Source organism: Echeneis naucrates, chromosome 13 (genome assembly GCF_900963305.1).
Source record: "Echeneis naucrates chromosome 13, fEcheNa1.1, whole genome shotgun sequence".
Lineage (NCBI taxonomy): Eukaryota > Metazoa > Chordata > Actinopteri > Carangiformes > Echeneidae > Echeneis > Echeneis naucrates.
This window is the reverse complement of record NC_042523.1, coordinates 13477447-13492791: the sequence shown is the minus strand read 5'-3', so window position 1 is coordinate 13492791 and position 15345 is coordinate 13477447. Positions and strand designations below refer to the sequence as shown.

General features: G+C 40.9%; 2 protein-coding genes across 3 annotated transcripts in view; one reads left to right on the top strand and one right to left on the bottom strand.

Annotated features, from left to right (window-relative positions):
• Positions 1 to 5151, bottom strand: part of rsrc1 (arginine/serine-rich coiled-coil 1) — a 106913-nt gene extending 101762 nt beyond the window's left edge. The window contains exons 1-3 of the mRNA XM_029517930.1: positions 5018 to 5151; positions 4304 to 4505; positions 1202 to 1324 (exon numbers count right to left, since the gene is read on the bottom strand). Of these exons, the coding sequence (XP_029373790.1) occupies positions 1202 to 1324; positions 4304 to 4485 (305 nt within the window). The 5' untranslated portion in view covers positions 4486 to 4505; positions 5018 to 5151. The remainder of the gene's footprint in view (positions 1 to 1201; positions 1325 to 4303; positions 4506 to 5017) is intronic.
• A 2481-nt stretch (positions 5152 to 7632) lies between these two features.
• shox2 (shox homeobox 2) lies at positions 7633 to 14686 on the top strand. Of its 2 annotated transcripts, none has more exons than XM_029517971.1 (5): positions 7633 to 7888; positions 9524 to 9732; positions 12049 to 12106; positions 12452 to 12540; positions 13278 to 14686. In XM_029517971.1, the coding sequence occupies exons 1-5, from the start codon at positions 7633 to 7635 to the stop codon at positions 13533 to 13535; spliced, it is 870 nt and encodes a 289-aa protein (XP_029373831.1). In that variant the 3' UTR covers positions 13536 to 14686. The 2 variants fall into 2 exon arrangements, with proteins under 2 accessions (XP_029373831.1, XP_029373830.1); XM_029517970.1 differs by having other exon boundaries at positions 13242 to 14686.
• The last annotated feature ends 659 nt before the right edge of the window (positions 14687 to 15345 follow it).

Genomic DNA, 15345 nt, shown 5'->3' with positions numbered 1-15345 from the left:
ACCATCAACAATACTTATGTCAAAACATCTCTGTTCCATCATCCCTCCATCCTGTCACCCCTGTAATGAAGATATTAAAACTCTTTTATCTTTGTGATTAAAATGATCTCTGCTCTCCCCCACAGCCATATGCAAGTAAACAAAGGGCCTTGCTCACGCATATATTATGACAACCTTTTCTTCAATTGTGCATCTGTGCACATTTCTATGTGTCTGCATATCTGTGTGTGTGTATGAGAGAGGGATTAAAAAAACAGCACAGTTTACTGGTTCATTAGCACCAGATTAGCTATGCTAATGACATGGACCACCACACACAGAGACTTTGCCTTCATGTTTCTGAAAGGGATGCACGACTGACTACGGCTGTTTGTGTGCAGGGGTGTGCGTGAGAAGTGTGCTGCAGGTGTGTACACATTAGTCCTGCATGAATAAGTTGGTCCCTTGCTAAAAAGACAAATAAAACAAGTCAGTGACACTGATAATAATCATCATCATTAGGCAACACAATACGTATGGGTGACGATGTTTTAACTACATTAATGGGTGAAAGGAGAGCTGCTGCCAGGAGTGATTGGACTGGTGTTGCCAATGACCTGCTGTCTCTGCAGATCTGTCCCATTCAGACTTTTGCCTTAAGACTAACAGTGGAGACATGATTGAATGCATACGCAAAGTGCATGCCAGAGCTAAGATGCAAGTTTCCATGTGTCTCCACTTGACGACGTAAGATATAAATACCAAATGATGCGATTGTTTATGAAACAGTAAACTTCATGAATTCTTATTGCTTCTTTAATAAAAAAAATCTGCAACAGTATTCCGCATACTGACTTTTATACAAACACCAACACAAGTGTTTCAGTTCTGAGGCTGTCACTCATCACTTTGTTCAGAATGAATAAAACATATTGTTGAAAATATTGTTAAATTAAGATTTATTCAAAAAACATTGTTATCATTACATGCTATTGTCAAATTCTGCAGCAAAAACAGAAATCAGAGCTGTTGCCTTTTCTCAAGATTAATCTAATCCAGACAGGATCAGTCAAATGTTCATAGAACAAGAACAAGACAAAAGCATATCAAAATTGAAGTGGTTTGAAAAATCCCTAAGCTAAGAAATGAGATGTGTTGGTGCTTGTCAGAAACTAATAAAAATCTAATTTGAGTAAACAGCCATGAATGTGTGTGGTGTTACCTCCTGTCTCGGCTGCGTGACCTGTATGAGCGGTGGCCCCTGCCTTTGTCTCTCACTCCACTGCGACTCCTCCTTTTGCGAGAAGAACTCCGGGACGAGCTGCTGCTGGAATGCCGTCTTCTCCTGGTGCACGAGGACAGAAAAACAGAAATCTACTATTATCAAATCCCCAATCACATAGCAGGGTTCTTTTCTGTACAGTCTATCATTATCTGGCAATTGCAAATCCTAAATAGTATTACATGAAAATACATTTTCATAGCTCAGTGAAATTCATTAAAAAATAATTCCTAGTCACTGAGAAAATATCTGTGTCATTTGTAATTTACCATGCTCATTCAGCTTTAATGTCCTAAAGGCAAACCCACAAAACCAAAGTCTAGTTTTAGCCATATCAGTTCCTTCTAATTTCACTGCTATGATCAACAGTTTACAACAAATGCAAAATATAATCTGAAATTCTTCTTTGAATTTTAGATTCCTAATTTGCTTTGTTGTGAAAGAAAATATGTCCTAAGTTTCCAAATAACTTGATCTAATATTAGTAGTCCTCATGTTTACTTTGCAGTGATGAACAAATTTGTCTGTAGCCTAGAGTGGCAGAGCCACGCAGGCTGCCCTCCAGTTCCTCCACGGGGGCCCTTTGCTGCTCTGCTGCTTTTTAACGTGGCTACAGCAGTGTGTGTAGCATCTATTTTCCCAAACACTATTCATACCATGTTACTATTGATATCACATAGCAGGAGGTATTTATAGGGGTGAATGTAAAAGCAAGAAACCCCCTCCTCTATTTATACAGTGTGAGCAATATTCATTATTTAAAATTACTTCTTTTATTTCACTAAAGCCAAAAATACCCAAATCTTTTGAGTACAAAAAACCCAAAAAACATACTGGGTCCTGTGGGAACACTACAAGATAGAGGAGAAGAAAAAGGAAAGAAATACAAATAAGACAGAGGCTGAACTATCAAACCAGATTTGTACCACTTAGAGCAGCACAGCAAAGATCCATTAGTATTCTGAAGCCTGGATCCCATGAGTGAGGTCTTATGAAATAACTTCCACAAGCCTTGTACAACCACTTCATACATAACACAGCAGAAACACACAGCACTGTGAACTCTTGGTTCGCGTTATTGAGTTGGAGATTTTTCAAAGTTAGTGTGAACTCACATATTCACAGAAGCATGCAGAAATACAACAAAACATAATGACTCAAGCATATGTAAATCCAAGCTGGTAAACACAGAAGCCTCTTGGATTAATGCGCATCAATCCAAAAGTTGGATTTCCAGTCTTTTATTTACACTTTGTGTCTGTCTTACTCCCAGCTAAGGTAACACAGATATCCATTGACCCTTACTGCACACATTGATAATGTGGTCATGATGTCACCACTCCACAGCATAAGCATTCCACTGATTTTGTACATATGAGGTCTTTACACCCATCCTGCATGTACAAGTTGAAAATCCTACACAGTGTTCTATTTCATATGAGTCTATTAAAGGAGTGAGCTCAAGACACACACAAAAGGTCTTGGCTAATTGATCAAAACATATGGCTAATAGATGAGAAACTTTGGTCCTGGGGTTTACACTGCCCACCAAGCCCCACCCTGCACTGACAGACTATGACTTCCCATCAGCAGTAATGGACCTTGACCAAGTCTCATAAATAATTACCATCAACTGGCCTTGTCTGAACAGCCGCACAGCCAATGGCAGGTGTAAATGGATGGTGGATGTAGGAGGCCAGGTCCTGCCACTAGCCACAAGGCTCATCTTCCCCAGCAAGCATTAAATATCTGTGTGGTACTTAATAAATATAAGATGCGTATAAAACTGGCATGAGGTTGTAACATTTTATGTCGTAGATTTTCGAGATTCTAGTTATTTAAGATGTGAGAAACTAACCTATTAAATTGAAAGAAATTTTTAATTTTTAAAATGGCCTCTAGCCTAAACACAAAAGTGTGCATCTGACTTCTTACTAATGAGTGTAATATATACATTTTTTGTAACTTTTTAAAATAGCGTAGGCCTTAATAAAATGACACACTAGATTTCAAACTGATTTGTTCCTCTGAGTAGACTCTGTAATCAGGATTCATTGTAAACAAAATAGTGGTTTGTCACAGTTGACTGTTATTCATGAATAATAACTGAAGAGACCAAATACTCAGTTCTACAGTTTTTCATATTTCTAAACAGAGGCCAAAATAACAAGAAAAGAAATCTTGATTGGGTTCCACACCCAAAACTGAAATGTAAAAAAATATGCTTTTACAAACACAACGAAGCATTTATTTCATAGGAGATTTACGTGTCAACCAAATAAACTCCACAAATGTCTTCAAACATTAGTAGATTATTTTCTTAATTATCTATTGATTTACAACTTCGTTGCATTATGTTTGGTATAAGGCAAATGCAAAACATAATGACATTTATGCCATATCTCTTGCACATGGCACTTGTTTATTTAGGGTCCCTCTCCCTGGTCTCACCACTGTCATAACTTGCTGGGGCAGTAGAACAGGGCCATTTCAGACAACATTAGCGTCTGTGCTTTTTCTACCATGGCAATTCTAGTGTCTGCTGTCATTCATTATTATCATTTATTATTTATTGGTTACAGATTGCTGTGGATGTACTATAGAAGAAGCTGTTTAGCTGGACAGACTTTTCAAAATCAAAAACAGAATACAAGAATAACACTTACATTAAAAGTTATACTGATAACTAGTAAGCATAATGGTCTATACTGAAACACCCAGTAAAACGGTGGGACCTTCATGCCACCCTCCCACCCCCAAATTAACATAAAAAGACCAAAAAGGAACAAAGGAGCCCTTTACTAACGGAGTAAACCCCTGCTAATACTCGGACACTACACTGCACTAACATGAGTAAATAGTGTTGTACTTTGCTTCCAGAGAAGATCGCTAGTGAAAACGGGAGAAGTCTTTTGCCCTCATAAAGGCAGGGCTCCAGGAGATGAAACACTGTCCGTCTTGCTCACAGACACTTCAGCGTGACAGTCAGCGTCCGTTGATCCGAGTACTCAGGTTTGACAAACAGCTGTTGTGAGCTCTCACCTCCTGTCCCTGTCTCTGGAGCGAGATCTGCTCCTGCGACTGGACCTCCGACTCCGGCTGCTGGCCACTCTGCTGCCGGAGGATGAGGATGAAGAAGAGGACGTGGAGGATGAACGGCGCCGCTGCTTTCTCTTCCTCCTGCTCCGACTGTCATCTTCACTGTCCGAGGAGCGCCTACCCATGCTGGCTGCCGGACTGTCAGCTGGAAAAACAAAGACACCAGAGAAGGATTACTGAAACACCACGTCTCTGGACTTGATACACAAGCGAACCAAGAGCATCGATATGTACTGATCAAATCATTTAACATCATTCACATACCAAGTGTCATATTACTGGTGCTAATATGATCTCGTATCTAGAAAGGGACCTGACTGTATAACTAGCTAATACAATATGTACCGTAACTAAGCAAACAATTGGAGTGAAGTAACAGTTGTGTTTTTACTTTACTTTTTGAGACATTAGCAAGTGCGCCATCATTGTTGTCGCACAGGTTATTCATACAAAAGAGCTCAATATAACGTAAACGTGTTTTCTGGGGACTAGCTAGCAGGCTAACTGAGCTAACGGTTGGCTGTCGCTCTGGACTGAAGCCTTTCAGCTTTTAGTCAATAAACACTGAAGTGAGTCAGCGTTAAATAAAAGTCAACATGTGGTTAAAAAATAAATAAACCAGAAAAGTCGCCTTGAAATGAAAATCCCGCTCCTCACCTTTAAATCGCTACGGAGGTCCACAACCAACCATGCACTGCTCAGAAGACTCCACGAATCCAACCAGAGCGCGTCGATATGCCCAGACAAAAGAATCAAACACAGAGAAATGGATGGCCTCGCTGATCCTATTCGGGGAGACCGTCTTAATGTATTTTATTATCTTTTTATGAGCCAGTATGGATTACGTTAGTTATTAATTTAAAATTAATCTCATCTGTCATTTGTGTAATTGTTTCATTGCTATCTGCAGTAATCCGACATTATATTTCCACGGTTATAGGACTATTTGAGGGGGAAAGAAAATTGATTGTTAACATTTTTGATTATACATTAGACTTGCATTGTTACTTTCATAAATCAAGCACAAAGTCAGTTAACTAAGCAGTAGCAAATCTTCTAAACTTTATATTCTTAGCTGTTGCTGCACACATATATAAATATTAAAAAATACAAAAGCTCTTCATATCTATTATTATTGATGTTATAACATATTAACAGTGTGGGTCACTATTTCGTTTTGGCCTGAAAATACCCAAGCTTACACCATAAATGTTCAAGCAATTAACTGTATCACAAACTTGTTAGCAATAATTTGCACGAGGTCATCTTCTTAGATAAGTCTTCACGCCAACATATAACTCTATATACGGGGATCTGCAGCATCAGACAAAACATCTAAACATTTTCCAACTATATTTGGGAATTAATTTGAAATTCGCATAATGTAAAATGGGGTTGAAGGTGAAACGGCCACTGTTGCACTGATGTTTACGAGTGAATGAATCAATACCACTTGTAGTAGCCTAATGGCTGATGAGTAACAATTTCATGTGGTTTCCAGCGCAAATAGATACAAAGAGGCTGCAATTAGGAATTCATCCTGCTTTCAGATGCAGCAGAAATAATAGTAATTAATGCCTAGGGTTCAAGCTGAAACATCGTTAATATTTAATCAGGGGAATTGTTAGAGCTCTTGTGTGGAATTAGGTCTTTATATAGATTATCAATAAACACGCTTAATTTTGCATCAGATTCATTCCGACGTTTTCAAAATCCCGCTGTATCCTGTTACTTGTCTGTCTATATGGTGCCTCCTCCTCCTACTTAATTGCGCCCCCCCCCCGTGACGTTCACTTCACCTTCACCGCGAGTGAACCGTTGTTTATTTATTTTCCCCACATATAGGAAATCATTTCGGCGGGAAACAGCCAGTTGAAAACGTTAATTAGTGCGCCCAGTGGCAAAGCATCGCGAGAGGCGCTCTAATTAAACGTTTAGCTGCAATTTAACATCCTAATGGCTTAAAAAATTCCAATGAGAATTATTATTAAGGGATATAGCCTCACTAATGATGACAATTTAAATACATAATTGCTGATTAGAAACATAAACCAACGCCGGATATGTAGAAACACTGAATAATTTGTCTCGCAGGGTTTTAAAACTTTCATATTTGTCTTGTCTATTAATTAAATTAATACATTTTAATTGTTTAATGTTGGCGGTATAATAATAATAATAATAATAATAATAATAATAATAATAACAACAATTTAACTGTAGGTTTTGTGTTTGTCATTATGATGATTATTATTGCATTGCTTTTGTTAGAATATACAACAATTTGGCCTATAGCAATTCTATTATCGTGTCCACTTTATTTTTTGTAGACTTCCTATTTCGCGGTGACATTTCGTTTAAAAGCAAAAGTGACAACTTGGATGCGGAGCACCACGCCGAAAACTTTTGGATAGATGAACCGGGCCTAAAGCCAGCCGTATACACAGCTGGGGTTAGAGCCAAATATTCACTCTAGTTTCCTCTGCAGCGCCCTGAATGAGCCGTCGCTGCTCCTCTCGGCATCCCAGCTGGTCTGCCTTTACCTCCTTTCTCCCCATGTCATCGCTGTCTTATTCCCCAGCCCAGATCACAGAGATAGAGTGAGGAAGGACTCCTCAGCCATGTGCTTCCCTCTCTCTTGTCATTTTCAGATTTTTTTAAGCCACACCCCTGCAGAGAGAGGGAGAGAGAGAGAGAGAGAGAGAGAGAGAGAGAGAGAGTGAGTGAGAGAGTGAGAGAGAGAGATATATGACGATCTCCCGGGTGTTTAAAAAACTAACTCAGGACAATAGCAGCGAATGAGCGCTTAATTAAATTAATTAGTCCTTCTTGTCAGTCTCGGATTAATGGCCAATAGCAACGGTGCTGCTTAATGTTTTTTTTTTTACTCATCTTCTCTCTCGCTCCCATATCAGTGAAGGGGAAGGGGGGCTCATCCCGGCATCCTGAGGGGAGGTAATTTGCACGGATCAAGGGGGCAAGGCGCCGCAAAGTATAAATACTGTGACTTCAATAGAGGATCACCAGCAGGTTCCCAACTCCGCTAGCAAAGGAGGAGGAATTGGCTGAGAAGATAGATCGTCATATATTTTTTACCTTCTTGCAGAGTTGGCAGCGTCACTTCGTATAATTTTCAAGGGGTCGACTTTAAAACGAGCCACACCATTGATGTCTTAAGCTGTCTTGGAGCAAAGGGAGAGTGTGTGGTGTGTTTTTTTTTTCACCCCCCCCCCCTTTTTTTTTTTTTTTTTTTAAGAGGAGAGCAGTCAGTGATGGAAGAGCTCACCGCGTTTGTGTCTAAGTCTTTCGATCAGAAAGTGAAGGAGAAGAAGGAAGTGATAACCTACAGGGAGGTGTTGGAGACCGGGGCGACGCGAGCAGGGAGCAGGGAGCCTTTATCCGCGGAGCCCGGGAGCCGAGAGGAGACGGCCGCGGTCACCAGAAACGTTGCGCTCTCGCCGGGCAGGGAAACGGACATGCTCGGCCCGGACAGAATCAGGGACGCCGGGAGCCCCAAACTCATTGACGGTAGGACAGCACTCAGTCTCTATCAACACGGATGTTAGAGGATTCATGGACCGGCTGAGGAGAAACAAAGTCTAGAGAGTAACCGATCACCACAGCCAAACATCTTCATCTGGACTCCAGACTGTGATTTAAACAAACAAACAAAAAGCCCGGACGGTCTGTTAGTTGGTGTCAGTGTCAGAGTCAGTCACAGGAAGGCCAAGCTCCCTGAAGAGGGAAATCATAATAAACTAGAGTTTAGCTTTTGGTCCTGGTAGTGTAGTTGGCCGCGCACCGTGGAAATCGCCCTCCTTCCAACCAGTTTAACAAACATTACTGTTCACCATTTCCTCCATTTTAACCAGAACCGTGCATTTTAGTAAAGCTGTTGCTGACGTGCATTTTTAAAAGTTTCAGTAGATTTAAATAGAAAGGCCTACATCCCACAGCCACAGTATGATAAACAGCCAGGCCCCCTGAGGTAAACTTAAAACCAGTCCAATGTCTGATTATTGGACCAAAAAGCCTCGTGTTTTGTTGTTTATAAAGTGACAAAAAAGCTGAAATTGACATTCTATTGATCGGAAGCCTTTATAATAATAGTGTATAATTTATAGTTTATTTATGGAATAGTTAAAAATTGCATTGACTGTCGGGGTTTCTTATGCTCTAACGAAGAGGAAAGCCCGACACACAAACAGAGAACATTTCAGCCAGTGTACACAGACGTCCTCAGGTGTGAAATCAGGTACGACAGCCAAGTAGATGGCTTGAATACAATTCTCATAAAACTAAAATCTAACTGTAACAGTAGGTGAGGAAATTGTTTGTGCGTCCGGCCCAAAAAATCCCCCAAAACAACTGCAAATAAATGAAAAGAAAAAAAGAAAGACTGGATAAAATTATAGGCTACTTCACATAATCAATGTTTACTTAGCCTACATAAAGATACGTGCTTTTTCTACGTAATACGCTCAAATGAAGTAATTCTAACTGATATTTAAGGCAGAGGAAAAAGAGCAGCAGCTGCATGTGTCATGTGCAGCCTGTTCGCCGTCTTTTCTGAAATCAGGATAAAATGTGACAACGCACAGGGCAAGACATCTCAGAGTTGGGTTGCTTGTAAAAAATGGCATCTGTTCGTCCTGGGCAGCGTGGTTAAAAGCGGAGCTGCGACAAGTATCAGACATCCAACAGTGGGCACCGCGTTGCATATTTATAAGCAGTTAATAATTAAAAAGCTTTATGTAGCGCTACAAAACATCCGTGGTCTGATAGCTCTGTGATATTTGAGGGCTGGGGAGGGCATGTTTCTTCTCTCCGTCTCTTCTTCATTCCTCGTTTTTTCCCTTAGCATCATTGGGCTACATTAATGAATAAAGGCCGTTGTTCAGTATCTGTGAGAAGGTTGATAAAAAAAATGTTTTCTGTTGATCCCAACTATTTAGCATTGGATGAGTTATTCAACACTTTGTACTTTGTACACCTAGTTTGGCTCATTTGGCACAAAGGTATGTTTTAGTCTGCATTAAACCATGTAAGTGCCGAGCTATGCAGGCTTATTATTCAGAATAAAAGCATGCTGTCATGTTTTAGAGCACCCAGGCTGGAGGTCAGCGTCAGGAGCATGGTGTTGATGTCTCACTCTCCTCGCAGGCACCACGGATGTCAAGGACAGGAAAGAGGACTCGAAGCCCATAGAGGACGAGTCGCAGACTAAAATCAAACAGAGGAGAAGTCGGACTAACTTCACGTTAGAGCAGCTCAACGAGCTGGAGCGTCTCTTCGACGAGACCCACTACCCGGACGCCTTCATGCGGGAGGAGCTGAGCCAGCGGCTGGGACTGTCGGAGGCCCGAGTACAGGTAGGCAGAGTCAGCGCTCCACCGTCCATAAGAACTGGGAAAAAGATCACACACACAATTATCCAATAATGATGATGATGATAATATAATAATGATAATAACAACAACAACAACAATAATAATAATTATTATTATAATAAAGAAAGGAGATAAGACGGTTTTCAATGGCAACTAACCCATTTTAATTCTAAGAGTAAGCTACAAAAAAAAAAAAAAACATCTTGAAACGTGATCAAAAATTAATTATCATTATTTAAATCAACAACAACCTCATGGCAGTGTATCTGTTTCCTGATCCAAAGGCTTTCACAGAAAAAAAAAAACAAACAAACACGATAACAACAATGAAAATAATAACTATTATTATTATTATCATATCAGAGGAAAAAAATAAAATGGTGTCATGTATTTCCATTTATTATTTCAAATAAAATTACTTTTTAAGGAGGTCTTTTATGTGGCAGAAAAACGTGCACAGACACCCACTGACTACAGTACAGGCCTCGGTTCAGTGGAGGGTCATGAGTGTTTCTAAGTTTCAGTAAGTTGGAACGTGATTTTTTCCAAGTAAAAAAAACTGGTTTTACTGGTATTAAAATGATCAGTAAATATTTTCTCTCAGTATATTTCATTCTGGTCAGTGATCCCAAATAGACACTGCTCGTATCAGGAGAGTCGTTTTAATTGTTATTGTCTAAATCCAACGAAACAAACAAGGCTGCAAATATTTGCCTTTAGTTTCTGGGTGTATGTTACCAAGGCCCTGTTTTGTCAAAGCTGCTGTCGTTTTTTCTGCGCAGAAACCCAGTAAGGCTACAGCAAGGGAGGGGAGGGCTGGGATGGCTGGTGTGTGGGGGGGCAGGCATGTCCTTTGAAAGGGGATGGGGAGGGGGTAACCAACATATAGACAACTCCTGTCATCTGATTTATCAAAAGCCTTATAATATCTTATTCCAGACTCCCATATGTTCCCAGCTCAGGGGAGGATTGAGCATTTGTGTCCACGCTGAATATGCCGGTCACTCAAAAAGAAAAGAGAGAGAGAGAGAAAAGAAAGAAAGGCAAATAAATAAAAAATCATAAAAACTGTCCCGAAAGATCGCCATCCCAAACTTACCCTCCACTCCCCCCAACAAAAGTTAAAGCCAGCTTTTTTCAGGGCTCACCCGGCCTGAACTGGAATCTCACCAATAAGGCGTATTGTGTCCCGAACAAGGAGCACAGCTCGGGGATTTGCATAAATTATGTATTATTTTCTACCCAAATCAAGAACGGCGCTCCCTCTCTCTCTCTTTGCTATGTTACAATATCTTTTTTTTGTCAAATCAGTTGCATGAGAAGACCACACATTTATTTTGATTTTTTTTTTCATTAAAATCTGTCCTAATCAATAACGGTAGAACATTTGCTTTCATCATCGTAATAAATTCCAGGCTACCTGAAGTGAGCACAAAAGGGCCTCCAATTGACACACTGTGGTCAGTAAATGAAGCCAGTTGACAGCCAAATCAATATGATATTTCAATCATGCTTTCAGCGCATGTATATGGACCCAATGTACGGGGGATTGCAGACTGACATGCTGTATTGTGGACTAATTTAGCCCGAGCTTTGTGTGGGGAGATTCAAAGCAGATTATCATAGTAATAAATCGTTTAATCTGTGTTCCAAGGCTTTTCTCTGAAATTGCTTGTCGATTTCAACAGAAGGAAAAGAAAAGTGAGCTGTCTTTGAAGCGGGTTTTTTTTTCCTTCTTCTTCTTTTTGTGCAAGTACGTGCTATTTTGGTGGTGATCAGACAAAACTGCGAGGCATTCTAAGCGTTTCTCTGACATGGATTTTCTGCAGATAAGGGTAATTAATTTCAGCGGTCATTTAATGAGAGGGAGATGCTCTCAGATCGCCTTGCTCTGATGTCCTAAACCGTAGCATTGCTGCTATTCGATATCTAAGAGCCCATTCAACTCTTCGGGGACACGAATATACAGAAAGATGAAACCAACGCTGACAAGGTTATTTATTATAGCGCTGCACACTTCCACCACGGCTGTTTCTATTCTCCTAATACGATCCTGAATTTTACTTTCAATTTTTGTTTCGCTGCTGTCTGCGCCAACCCTGTGTGTGTGTGTGTGTGTGTGTATCGTTCTAGACTAAATGCAATAATTGAAATCTGGGGTTAAGCAGTGCCATTAATATTTCAGAGCTCCTCGGGGATATTGTTTTTCTGCGGTTGTTGTCACTTTGAGCGGAATTACACATGGCCTCACAATCAGCTGCCAATCAGCGGGTCTCTAATTAATTTCTGTCCCTGCAGGTTTGGTTCCAGAATAGAAGAGCTAAATGCAGAAAGCAGGAGAACCAGCTACATAAAGGTACTCTTTTTTATCCTGCATGCTCCCACACAGACCTAACTCTAGGTTTATTTCTATTCTATTCTGCTCCTTTACAAGGCAACTACATGCTCAAGTGTGTGTAACATCCTTCATCTTTTTCCACTGCTACCATTCGGGCGGTGGTTAGATTCCCAGTTAATTATGCAATCAAAAGCAGTGGGATTTCTTTAGTGAGCGTTTATCTTGGGCGTTATTAAAGTTGACTCCGCTATTCAGCTCACTGCTCGTTATTCAGTCCGATCGTTTACTTTTTGTGGTTTTGAATATTCCCCTCACAATGAGGCCACATCGTCTGTGTGTGTGTGTGTGTGTGTGCTTTTACAGGAGTCCTGATTGGAGCAGCGAATCAGTTTGAAGCTTGTCGTGTAGCGCCATATGTCAACGTGGGAGCTTTACGGATGCCATTCCAACAGGCAAGTTGCTTTGAAGCGTCTAGTGTTAAAAAGCAGACCCATCCCCGGACTGCTGTCTTGGCACAGGCTCTGGCCAAGTGCTATGCAAAGACTCCGGTTCAGATGAAGGGAGTAACAGGACTCTTATTAGCGCACTTATAAAGACACTGTGCCAGCTCAATTCGGTGAGAGATCCTGATGCTTTTTTAAGATGGGGGTTCAGGCCTGGTCTGTGCGATACAGGTACAACCTGAACAGGGCGAGTTGCTTCTGATATACTGGACTATGCACCCGTATGTGGAGTGCAGTATGGTGCTGAGCATCTGCACAGAGATGTTAATGTGGGAAATATGATGTAGCCTGTTACATTACACAAGTGGAATCCAGTGCTGTTTTAGCATTATTTTTTAGGCAAAGGCCCAAGATTTCCCAAAAGCAATGGAAGTTTGAATTTCCTGTTATGATGCATGTTCAAATAAAAGCTCAAATGTGACCTTTGTTGTTGCTGTAGCCAACACGGTCCCAGTGATAGTGTTCAGCGAGTGAGTGACAGCTCTTTAACCGCTGGGTCACCATCCTGGCTCATCATATGAGCAAATACAGTTCAGAGCTGAATCACATCTGCAGCAGTCTCACTGGTGAAATGAGCCTTCAGACAACCCACTGCAAAGTTAACGCATGTTCTCCCCCTTCTCTCTCCATCCGTGCGTCCCGTCCCGTAGGATAGTCATTGCAACGTGCCGCCCTTCTCCTTTCAGGTGCAGGCGCAACTGCAGCTGGACAGCGCCGTGGCTCACGCGCAGCATCACCTGCACTCTCACCTGGCGGCGCATGCGCCCTACATGATGTTCCCCGCGCCGCCCTTCGGACTCCCCTTGGCGACGCTCGCGGCCGAGTCCGCTTCCGCCGCGTCGGTAGTGGCCGCGGCCGCCGCCGCCAAGAACACCAGCAAGAACTCCAGCATCGCCGACCTGAGACTGAAGGCCAAAAAGCACACGGCCGCGCTGGGACTGTGACGCCAGGGAGACCCTGAACATGAGCGCTTACAAAGTGAGAAAAAAAACTTATCCGTGGACGATATTTATGTTTTTTTTTCTTTTCCACTGAAGGACGACGAGTATAATTATAAAATATAGGCTATTTATGAGATAAGGAAAAGACCTTTAAAAAAGCAGAGAGTGACGTGATAGCCTACAGTGATGTGATTTGGGACGCCAAAAGAAAAACAAATGGACACCGAGACCACGGGGGGTCGACACCCCGATGAAGAGGAGGAGGACGCAGCTGGGACGGTCGATACTTTGCCAAACAAGGCGAACCCACCATTCTGCAGTTGTTTTGTTCTGTTTTGATATTATATTATTATTGTTATGATTTCATTTTGAACATAAAGAGGCTGGCCTCGGTATATTTCAAAACATTTTCTCTGTGAAAGGACAGAGAGGGAATTCTTTGACAAAATGAAGACAAAAAAACGGACAAAAAGACAATACTCGAGGTGTTTCTCACTCTTCTGTTTGTTGTCCAAATTCATAATGCCTCAGCAGTGTTTGCATGAGTTTGTGAGCCATCTCTCACCCCTCTTTCCTCCCATGCATCTCCGAGGAAGGGCAACTCTCACTTGAATGTTTTGGCCCATGTTTGACCTTGTTTGGACCTCCTCTGGTAAAGGTGAAACAATGGCGACACATCAGAAATGTGAGATTTATATATATATATGTGTGTGTAGGCTACATGCTGAACTCGTTGTCAGGATCTACCAGATTTAGTGTCCATTATTTACAAGGTGGTGATTTGCCCTCTTTTAAAGGAGAGTTATGTCATCGACACCATCTTCACCACAGTTAAACGAACAAATAACACGGGACTGGAAGCGAACCGGTACGGGCACGTGTAAAATATGTTTATACACAAAAACATGCATTATTTTTATTATTTAGTGGCTTTATGAATGCCTTGTGGGGAAGTTGTTCATTTTGTATTTTACTTTATTTCCGTGTATTAAAAATCACGTGCATTCTGTATGTAATTTTGATGTTTTTATAACAGTGACAGTGAACTTGCCTGAGGCACGGGTTTCTAAAAACGAAAAAAGTTATTCATGAAATTGTTTTACTTTTTTTCCATCACATGTGAAACGTGAATCCACCGCAACAAATGTTTTTCGTTCCTATAATAAATTAAGAAAAGTTTCTTTAATGAGTTGACATGTTTATAATGGTATTTTAATTGGCTATTTATTATTATTATTATTATTATTATTATTATTATTATTATTATTATTATTATATTGTTCTGTGGCTAAACCTCTGAGGGCAATAGATTTTTAATAATTCATGCCTGTAGCTATAGGTCTTTTGATAACGTCACAGTAGTGACAGGCTCGTTTAGTCAGGAACAAGGGTGTCTGTTGCTGCTCTCAAGTCAAACCAATGTATTATTCATAGTTTGGTTATGGAGCGTTTGGAGTGGAGGACTAGTAATTTCCAGTACACGGTGGAATAACAGGCAGACAAAGGATGAAAAAAAAAAAAACAAAAACAAAACACGGTGGCCGTTCAGTGACTCTAAGATAAAGTTCTGCGGGTATGAAGCACCTGAAATGCGCACACGTTTGTTGTTTGTTTGTTTGTTTTTTCCCTTTCTTTTTCTGACGGGCTTCTCTAGATTTGAAACGATTCTGTTGGACGCCTGATGGACCTACAAACAAACCCCAAAGGCATGATAATTACATAAAACAAAGATGCATTTTTAATGTAATGATAGCCCATCGTTTGTTGGTACCAGTTTGAGCATAACAGCCTAAATGGCTCCGTTATAAACATT

Coding starts and splice junctions, on each gene's coding strand:
- shox2 (XM_029517970.1), top strand. CDS start 7,633: ATGGAAGAGCTCACCGCGTTTGTGTCTAAGTCTTTCGATCAGAAAGTG. Junction 9,733..12,048: donor TGTCGGAGGCCCGAGTACAG/GTAGGCAGAGTC, acceptor CTGTCCCTGCAG/GTTTGGTTCCAGAATAGAAG. Junction 12,541..13,241: donor TACGGATGCCATTCCAACAG/GCAAGTTGCTTT, acceptor CCCGTCCCGTAG/GATAGTCATTGCAACGTGCC.